The sequence below is a fragment of the Eumetopias jubatus genome, unplaced genomic scaffold (assembly GCF_037043125.1).
Source record: "Eumetopias jubatus isolate StellerSeaLion01/CBP00866 unplaced genomic scaffold, mEumJub1_p1.0 scaffold_9, whole genome shotgun sequence".
Lineage (NCBI taxonomy): Eukaryota > Metazoa > Chordata > Mammalia > Carnivora > Otariidae > Eumetopias > Eumetopias jubatus.
In genome coordinates this window covers 21,943,800-21,953,592 of record NW_028274815.1, presented here as the reverse complement: position 1 = coordinate 21,953,592, position 9,793 = coordinate 21,943,800, and the positions used below count along the sequence as shown (strand labels likewise).

The 9,793-nt window shown below is 47.5% G+C and overlaps 1 protein-coding gene across 2 annotated transcripts; it reads right to left on the bottom strand.

Annotated features, from left to right (window-relative positions):
* Positions 1–604: 604 nt before the first annotated feature.
* CENPA (centromere protein A) lies at positions 605–9,733 on the bottom strand. 2 transcript variants are annotated; one of them, XM_028099487.2, is made up of 5 exons: positions 9,465–9,733; positions 3,401–3,510; positions 2,818–2,895; positions 2,352–2,504; positions 605–1,992 (listed from the first exon to the last, which is right to left on the bottom strand). In XM_028099487.2, exons 1-4 carry the CDS (start codon positions 9,553–9,555, stop codon positions 2,370–2,372), a joined length of 414 nt encoding a protein of 137 aa, XP_027955288.1. In that variant the 5' UTR covers positions 9,556–9,733; the 3' UTR covers positions 605–1,992; positions 2,352–2,369. The 2 variants fall into 2 exon arrangements, with proteins under 2 accessions (XP_027955288.1, XP_027955287.1); XM_028099486.2 differs by having other exon boundaries at positions 605–2,504.
* Positions 9,734–9,793: the final 60 nt, after the last annotated feature.

Below are 9,793 nucleotides of genomic sequence, written 5' to 3'. Positions count from 1 at the left end.
CCTCTCCTCCCGTTTGCCCTTCCAGCCCTCCTGATGTTAATTAAACAATCCCTTCCATTAAATTCTTCTTTGTTTGATATACTGTAATAAAGAAACATTCCAAAGCTAAGAGTTCTTAGATATTAAAAAGGTGAAAGCAGAAATAAAAGATCAAATGGAAAAATAATGTGGATGGAATTATCCAGAAAAACAAATAACAAAACTCCCAACAACATGAGCACTCAAAGTTTACAGTAAACTCTAACAGTATTATACAACATTATTGCGATGGGATTTACTTATTCTCATGCTAGCCTGTAAATTCCACCTAGTGGATCCTGCCTGGCATGTGGTATGTGTTGCATGTGTCCTGGGTAGTACAATTTCATTTACTAAAAAAATTTCTTTTTTAAAAAGTAGTCTCCCTGCCTGACCTGGGCCTTGAACTCACAACCCCAAGAGCTGCACACTGTAGCGACTGAGCCAGCCAGGTGCCGGTGGTTAGTACAATTTTGAGAGAGCAGAGGTGTCAATTTAAAGAAAACTAAAGACAGACTATAATTTTTTTTTTTAAAGATTTTATTTATTTGAGAGAGTGAGAGACAGCACAAGCAGGGGGGTGGGGGTGGGGAAAGGGAGAAGCAGTCTCCCTGCTGAGCAGGGAGCCCGATGTGGGGCTCGATCCCAGGAACCAGAGATCATGACCTGAGCTGAAGGCAGTCGCTTAACCGACTGAAACACCAAGGCGCCCCAAGGCAGACTATAATCTTCTAATTAATTAATACTCTGAGAAGAACTTTAAATATATTCATCGATAGATACACTTTATTCGAATGTCTGTATAAATAGGACTTGATATTGAACAGGAAGAGGTTTTTCCAAAGGGTTAAAATTTATTCAACAACAGAACTTGGTCCTTCCCTTCAGTTCGTCTAAGAACTTGGTCACCTGACACATCATTGTCAGAGGTCCACCCTCACTAATCATTTCCATCACATGCAAAGTCTAAAAGTCTTCCGGTGGCCCTTTCCATTTCTCTGGAAATCTCTTCAGCTGCTTTCGGTTATAACAGAAGGGCAAGGTTTTTATCCGCGCACACCCTACTCCACTGGAGCCCAAAACACATCCCTCCATTCTCTTGTATAAATGGCGGTTGCTTGCAACAAGGTGTACAAATGGAGAACTGAACATGAACACACCAAAAATGTAGCATCTCTGCGTGCAGTAACTGTAACTTTGCTTTACAGTTTTCTCATTAAAGAAGTATTCTTATTTTTATTATCTCTGCACAAAGAAGTTATAAAAACACCTGTAAAAACTTTGAAAAGGCACTTTAAAATCCCGGGATGAAAAATTCTAAAGTATAAATCATGATATGTTGTCTATGATTTACAAATTTCTGAATGAATTTGACAGGAATTTACTCAAAGGAACCAGAACATCAGGAATTAAAGATTTTCTATTTTAACCCCAACTGAGTTTTTTAAAAAGCTACACAGTTGGCAGTCCCGGTCCACGCCTCACTTGCTGCTGCCGCTCAGGGTGAGCTTAACTGAAGGACAGATTTGTGTGCAGATGTTCCAGGCTCTTCTGTGCAACTGAACGAAGTGGTTGCCTTTTATTTTCTTCCCTTATGTTTCAAAGAAAAGTAAATATACGTATGGCAAAAAATGTAAGCGGTACAGGAACATCTAAAATAATAAGCAAATATCCATTTTTTCCATAGCCCAGAAGTCTGATGTCTTCAAAATCATTCAGCAGTCATGTGAATCATTTGCAAACTGAAGCGAACCTTGGAGTCTCATTATCTAAAAAGAATTCTCAGTCCTTTGGAATGCTGTTGATTTTCTCATATATTACCTCTGTTACAGAGGAAAGCCACGCAGTCTTCTCCTTCTTGAAAGAACCAATTACAAAAGCGACATGCACCCTGCTCAGGGACAGTGAGTCCAGATACCTCCTTACCCTCCACGGATCTGTTCCTGGCTCTGGACAGAGGCTCTGGTGTCATCCCTGAAAGTCAGGTATCACATTTACTACCAAGGCATTTTCAAAAGCAAAACTTCTCTTCATCACAATGAGTCATCTGGTCCTTGTAAAACAGAGGCTGAACTCTGACAGACTCATGTCGTCTGGACATCAGTAGATAGATAAATATTTTTATTTAACATTGTACAAAAGGGCAGGAGCCATAGAACCCCAAGCATTCAAGCTAAAACCAAGTCAGACCTTTCCTAGAGAACAAAGGGAAGGTGAGACAGCAAGGGACCACGGATGGAAATTCCTTCAGAGAAACTCCCATCGCAGGGATGAGAGGCTGGGGGCTTCTTCCCCAAAAGGCACTCTCTCTGCGGCGGGCAGGAAAGGCTTACAGAGATCGGGGCAGGGGCTCAGCCAAGCCCTTCCTGAATGCCTCGGATCCTCCTGGCCAGCTGCACATCCTTCGGGAAGAGAGTAACGCGGCCAGCATGTAAGGACAGAAGGTAGGCGTCCTCAAAGAGATGAACTAGAAATGCTTCTGCGGCCTGGGGGCAGAGAGACAAGTCCAAAGACTGACATACGACGGGGCAGGGGCGGCTTTGTTCTTGGAGCCCCGCCGCCCTTGGTCTCTGAGGGCTCCCAGCACTGTCTGAAATGCTGCCCACAGAATGAGGGTGGACTGTGCCTGGGAATTCTGCTACCACCACACAAGGATCTGGCCTCCAAACCCCGGGTGTTCCTTGATGCTGTCTTCAAAGAGGCAAGAGTCAACGTGTGGCAATGCCTCAGTCAGCCCTGTGGAATTCCAGAACGCCTTTCCCCCGTCCCCACGCAACCGTACCTGGGCCCCCTTCTTACCTCTTGTAGGGCCAACAGGGCCTGGGCTTGCCAAGAGAAGTCCACCCCTCGAGTGAATTTAACGCATATCTCTCTTGCCTGTGAAGGAGGGGGATGGGGAGCAAGGCGGGGCGGGGGAGAGGGGAGGAGTAGACAGTAAAAGAAGAGAGATTCAAGGGGAAGATTCTCTCCATGAGTTTCTATGAATCTTCATTTCTGTGATACCTTTGTGACCCTTAATCTTAGGACCTAACTAGTCACCGGTGTCAACTCCTGGGAGTTATGGAATTGGCATGAGTCCTGTTGGTGGTAGGGAGAGTAGGAGGGTATCTCTCAGGGCAGGAAGGGAGCTCAAAGCATGGATGGATGAGAGAGTTCCTATTTATATAATCAAAGGGCACAGTTTCAGAGGTGGTGGGGGTTAGAAATTAATTCCATAAAGAACCAGAAGGTGCCTTCGGTGGGCTCATGTTTTCCAAAAATGAAGAGTCCTCTTCCAGGTTAGAGAAGAGGTTTCCTTAGCCATTCAGGCAAGAGATGAATGGGTCCCCACTACCTGGGAGATTTAAAGAAAGGAGGCAGCATGGGGGTTGGTGGAGCTCACCAGGCGGCTGAAGGGGCTCTTCCTTATCAACAGGGCTGTGCTCTTCTGAAGCGTTCGGATCTCCTTCAGAACCCGGTATCTCCGGGGACCACGCTGACGGGAGGAAGTGCCTGAGCAAAAGAGTTGGGTCAGCAAGGGTCGTGGTCAGTAGTGGTGCCTCTCAGCATGGCTGCGACAGGCAAACTGTCAGATCACTAGTCTACTATACGCTCCACAAGAGCAGGGATTTCGGTCTACCATTTACTCTGATTATCTTCAGCAACTGCAGAACAGTGGATAGATGCTACATAAATATTTGTTAAATGAATGAGTGATCCCGAGGATCTTATCCTCAATAAAAATCCTTTGAGGGTATTATCTTAAATGCCAACTCTTCCATGAAGCCTTTCCTGATTCGCAATTGCTTCCAAACTGATAGATCACCTCCCTCCTCTGAGCCCCGCAGTACTTTGGGAATTTCTTCTATCTTTCTCATATAGATTGGAAACTCAGTTATTTTATGTTTAGGTCTTTTTTTTTTTTTTTTAAGAGCTGGAAGGAATCTGAGAGGTTCTCTAACACAATTCCCTGTCTCAGTTATCCTGAGGCCCAAAGAAGTAAAGACAATTGGCCAGAGCTTATTTGTGGCCAAGAAGGGACCTCAGACGTGGCATAACTCGGTCCCTGTGCTGGGCCAGTGGGCTATGGAGCCAGAGCCTTTGGCTCAAAGACCAGTTCTAACAAAAAAAAAAAAAAAAAAAAATCTTAAAAATATTCCCAAAGGTAGAGGTCAAAAAAGCCAAACTCTCTGATTTGAAATTAAAAACACAAGAATCCCCCCAAAAAACCCCAAACAAAAAACTTCTAATTCTTGTGTTGAAGAGGAAACTTAATTGACATTAGACTATTTAGAAGTGAATCAAAAGTCTACATCTCAAAGCTTATGAGCTATAGCTAAATAGTACTAGAAGAAAATGCACAGACTCAAGACTGATTCTCCATTAGAAAACAAAAGCTTGAAAAGGCAGCTGAGCTCAGCATTCAACTCAAGTGTTAGGAAGAGAATTATTAAAATAAACCAAAAGAAGATAACCAAATGTTCCAGATAGTATAATAAATTAATGAAACAGAGAGTAAAACAAGGGCGCCTGGGTGGCTCAGATGGTTAAGCGTCTGCCTTTGGCTCAGGTCATGATCCCGGGGTCTTGGGTTCATGTCCTGCATTGGGCTCCCTGCTCCTTGGGATCCTGCTTCTCCCTCTGCCTCTCTCTCTCTCTCTGTCTCTCATGAATAAATAAATAAAATCTAAAAAAAAAAAAAATCCATATGAAATCAAATTTAAAAAAAAGAGTAAAACAAACAAAAAACAGTACAATTGTTAGATAAATAAAACCAAGGAACAACAAAAATCAGTAAACCGCTCAGAAGCTGAACAAAGAATAAAAAGAGAACAAACCTCCATGAAAACTAATACTTTTTTTAATAGGATTATTTATTTGACAGAGAGAGAGAGAGCACAAGCAGGGGGGAACAGCAGGCAGAGGGAGAGGGAGAAACAGGCTCCCCACTGAGCAGGGAGCCTGACTCGGGGCTCGATCCTAGGACCCTGAGATCATAACCTGAGCTGAAGGCGACGCCCAACCGACTGAGTCACCCAGGCGCCCTAAAAACTAACATTTTGAAGGAGAAAATTAGCTTCAGAAATGTTACTCAAGGTCCAACCGAGGGAAGAGAAGCCACACCAAGTAGTAAATCCACAGGAGGGATTTAATAGTGACCTAATTACAAAGTGTTAGAAGAGCTGCATGAGCAAATGGGGACAGTGAGGCAATCCAGAGATGCCTGTGCCACGCAGCGGGCCCTGGAGATGTTATCTCTGGGTGGGGAACGCGGGCCAGAGATCAGGGGACTGGTGACATTTAGGAGGGAAGCCCCACACTCAGGGGTCAGGCTACTGGCATCTGCCTCCCCTGCCACTGGTCCACAATCCACACTCACTTGGAGGCAGCCTTTAATAGACAGACACAGCAGTCACAGACAATGGAAAGATGAACATAACCAAATCTCACCAATGTGAGAAGGACAACACCATGAAAGGAAGGAACCAAACTCAACAAACAAAATAACCAATACTGGAGGAATCTGAGTTAACAGAGAAAAAAGAGACTTGGAGAGAAATATGCGTAATAGCCTCAGACGTGTAAGAGAAGACCTGAAATCCGGCCCCGGAACAAGTGGTTATGAAAAGTAACCAACTAGAGAGATCATGGGAAAGAACCGGGGTTAGATATTCAATCGTTGGGTCTTGCAGTGCCAACATACGGAGTTGGGATTTAATCCCAAAGTAACGGGAAGCTATGGGAGAGTTTTCTTTTCTTTTCTTTAAAGATTTTACTTATTTATTTGACAGAGACACAGCGAGAGAGGGAACAAGCAGGGGGAGTGGGAGAGGGAGAAGCAGGCTTCCCGCGGAGCAGGGAGCCTGATGCGGGGCTCGATCCCAGGACTCTGGGATCATGACCTGAGCTGAAGGCAGACGCTTAACGACTGAGCCACCCAGGCGCCGCTATGGGAGAGTTTTAACCAAGACAGAGAGGTGATCCACTTACATTTTATTTATTAATTTTTTAAAGATTTACTTATTGGGCACCTGGGTGGCTCAGTCGGTTAAGAGTCTGACTTCAGCTCAGTTCAGGATCTCAGAGTCCTGAGTATCTGCTCGCCCCTCCCCCCCCCGCTCATGCTCATGCGCATGAGCGGGGGGAGGGGCAGAGAGAGACAGAACCTCAAGCAGACTCCCCGCTGAGCGCAGAGCCCACCCACCATGGCGCCTGCTCTCATAAGCTTGAGATCAGGACCTGAGCGGAAACCAAGAGTCAGACGCTCAACCAACTGTACCACCCAGGCGCCCAGATCTATTGACATTTTATTTTATTTAAATATTTATTTCTTTGAGAGAGAGAGCAGGAAGGGGGGAGGGTCAGAGGGAGAAGCAGTCTCCCTGCTGAGCAGGGAGCCCGACGCGGGACTCGATCCTGAGACTCCAGGATCGTGACCTGAGCCGAGGGCAGTCGCTTAACCGACTGCACCACCCAGGCGCCCTCTATTGACGTTTTAACGAGGAGTCCAGCTGCGCGAGGGACGAGAGTGGGAGAAGAGTAGCAGCCAGGTTAGGGCACAGGCGGCTGGGACTAGCGGGTGGGAGTAGAGATGACAAGTGCTGTGATGAAGGATGTGACCTGGAGGTAGAACGGCCGGAAGGTACTTGTGTTTGGGGATAAGAGACTGTCTCCCAGGTTTCTGGCTTACACAACTAGGGGGTGCCTGTGCCATTTCCTGAAATGGGGGAAAACTGCAGATGTCGAGCCTGGAGGGGAGTAATCAAGAGTTTGGTTTTAGACATGTTCCACTGACAAACCCACAGGTAGAAAGGCAGCTGGATATGGGGATCTGGAGTCCGAGGAGAGATCTGGGCTAGAGATACAAACGTGAGCGTGGTTGATGTGGGAGCGGTATGCAGGGCCCTGGGAATGGATGGGACCGCTTGGGGAAGGAAAGAAAGGTGGACAGCAAGGAGTCCAACATCAAGTTGTAGTGGAGAGGTGGCACGGGCAGTAAAGAACACTAGGCAGGAACGGCAGAGTGTGTGCCAAGGGGATAGAGTGTTTCTAGGAGAAAGTGGCCCCCTGTGTCAAATGCTTCTCAGAGCAAGAGAAGGACACAGACGCGTCTACTGGATTTGGCAACACTAAAGTAGCTGGTGACCTTGACAAGAGTACTTCCCGTGCACCAGAAGGAGGGGAAGCAGTTGTGGGGAGGCAGACTAGAAGGGCTTCCAGGGTGCCTGGGAAGAGGGGAAACACACACGTGCACAGTGTTAAGTCGTCTTAAGTCTGGCCGTTTACAAAAAGGTGGCTATGAAAGGCACTAGAGAGAAATGGGGACTAGGAGAGACAGAGGTGTGGGGACAGGAAACACCCCTGCTCTTTTTCTTTAGATCAGAAAGAGCAGGGCACATTTGTGGAATGCCAATGTGAGGAGTATGAGTTTAATTCTAAGTGCAGGTGGAAAGGCTAACAGAAAGCCCCGCAAAGGTGAGAGAAAAAGATGACCAGGAGCCCGTGTAGCAGGAGTGGCTTTTGATACAAAGGGGAGACCGGGGTTCTCTGTTGTGAGAAGATAAGGGAAATGCCGTCTGGAGGCTTGTTTCGTCAGTGAAGCAAACATGCAACAGGGTCATCATCAGCTGAGAGTGAGTTGGGGGGCTGGAGTTGTAGGAATTTGAAGAAAAAGGTATGGAAGAGTCAATGGGGAGAATGGAAAAGCAGGAGGTGATATCACACATCACATCAACCACGCTCACGTTTGTATCTCTAGCCCAGAGTGTCCATTTGAGATAAAACATTTGATTTAACTAGGAGTCCAAGCAACAGCAAACAACATACTTAACAGTATTTGTGTTAAAAATAGAAATGGGGGGGGCGCCTGGGTGGCTCAGTCGGTGAAGCGCAGGGCTCTTGATCTCAGCTCAAGTCTTGATCTCAGGGCCGTGAGTTCAAGCTCCAGGTTGGGCTCCACTCTGGGCGTGGAGCCTACTTAAAAAAAAAGAAAGAAAGAAAAAGAAAAGAAAGAAAGGAAAAAACAGGACAAAGATGGCCAAAACACTGCTCTTATTTCAGTACTAATCTCAGGGCCTCACTAATAAAATACACTAAGAAATAAAATATATAAAAGTGAAAAAGAAGATTCAAAAGTCCTTATTTGCAGGGGCGCCTGGATGGCTCAGTCAGTTAAGCGTCTTGTCTGCCTTTGGCTCAGGTCATGATCTAGGGATCCTCGGATGAAGCCTGCTCAGTGGGGAGTCTGCTCCCTCTCTGCACCCTCTCCCTCTGCCGCTCCCCCTGCTTGTGCTCTCTCTCTCTCTCTGTGTCAAATAAATAAATCAATCTAAAAAAAAAAAAAGAAAAAAAAGTCCTTATTTGCAGACAATAACCTACTCAATCATTTCAAGCAAAGCAACTGAACAATAGAATTAAGAGAATTCAGCAAGTTGGCTGGATGCAAAGGTTATTAAGGTTCAGGAAAGGGGCGCCTGGGTGGCTTAGTGGGTCGAACATCTGCCTTTGGCTCAGGTCATGATCCCAGAGTCCTGGGATCGAGCCCCAGGTCTGGCTCCCTGCTCAGCGGGGAGTCTGCTTCTCCCTCTCCCTCTGCTGCTCCCCCTGCTTGTGTTCTCTCTGTGTCTGTCTCTCTGTCAAATAAATAAATAAAATCTTAAAAAAAAAATGTAAGGTTCAGGAAAGAAAATAACCCATGATACACTTTTTTCACCCTGCTCTTAACTATGGAGCAGGAGACAAGTAAAGCAGTGGTTGCCACAAGGAACAGTTCTTGCCCGGTGGGTCTCCCATCCACCAGACCACAGGACCACAGATCTGTCTTCTTTCACGGCCCAAAACCTCAGGAAGGGAACAAGTTGAGAGCACTCTACTTAATGCCCCAAAACGCCACTACTGAAGAAACACACACACCCATAAGGACACCTGGAAGGGCACCTTCCAGAAGTAGAACTGTTTGAAATTGTCACAAAAAGCGGCCGATAATTTTGCAATTTGGAAAAAGCACAAACACTTAAAAATCCTGTCTGCTGGAGCAAGCTGTGTGACCTTGTTCCAAGTTACCGGGCCTGTCTGTGCATCAGTTTTCTCATCTGTAAAATGGGCACAATGTAAAGTTGAGATAATTCACGGAAGGAGTTGAACACAATTACTGGTTAGTGGCAATTACTTAAATGCGAGCTGTAGCAAGAATTAGTATTTGGAGCCAGGCCGCCTGGGCCATCCTTTCTCCTCCTCCGACCTGCTTTCCCCAGTCCCTTGCGGGGCCTGGAACTTGGGCCGGGCCCGAGCAGGTGCGACCCGCAGCAGGGCTTTGCCCGTCCGCAGGAGAGCGCCAGCCGGAAGTCGGGAGATTCGGACCCGGGCTCCGCAAGCGAGCTCGGTTTTCTGGTCTGTGAAATGGGCACGCGGATCACAGCCAGGCTGCAAGGAGGCCGGCTCGAGGACCAGGGGCCGCAGCCGGTTACCTGAGGGGCCCCGCCGGGGTGTGCCGGCGGCCGGGCTCACGGTGCGCCTCTTTGGGACCTCGGGCTTGCGGCTCCGGCGGCGCGGGCCCATGGCGGGCTCGGAGGGTGGCGGACCCGCAGCTTCTTCTCGGCCTTCGGGGTCCGGGCACAGAGGCTAGCGTCCGGGGAGAAGCCCGGGAACGTCCCGGCCGCGTGCCCCGACCAGGTGAGCGCTCCGGCCGCCCCCCGCGCCACCGCGGTTCCAGAGCCCGCACTGCCACTTCACTGGCGGCGTTTTTTAAAACCAGAATTCAGCAACTCCCAGTGGCTGCCTCTGGAACGCCCCTGGC

Excerpts from the sequence above, each read along its gene's own strand:
- CENPA (XM_028099486.2), bottom strand. The coding sequence starts at position 9,555 with ATGGGCCCGCGCCGCCGGAGCCGCAAGCCCGAGGTCCCAAAGAGGCGC. Across the intron at positions 3,511-9,464 it reads ACCCCGGCGGGGCCCCTCAG|GCACTTCCTCCCGTCAGCGT; the intron begins GTAACCGGCTGC and ends TCTTTTGCTCAG. Across the intron at positions 2,896-3,400 it reads AGAGCCCCTTCAGCCGCCTG|GCAAGAGAGATATGCGTTAA; the intron begins GTGAGCTCCACC and ends CCTCCTTCACAG.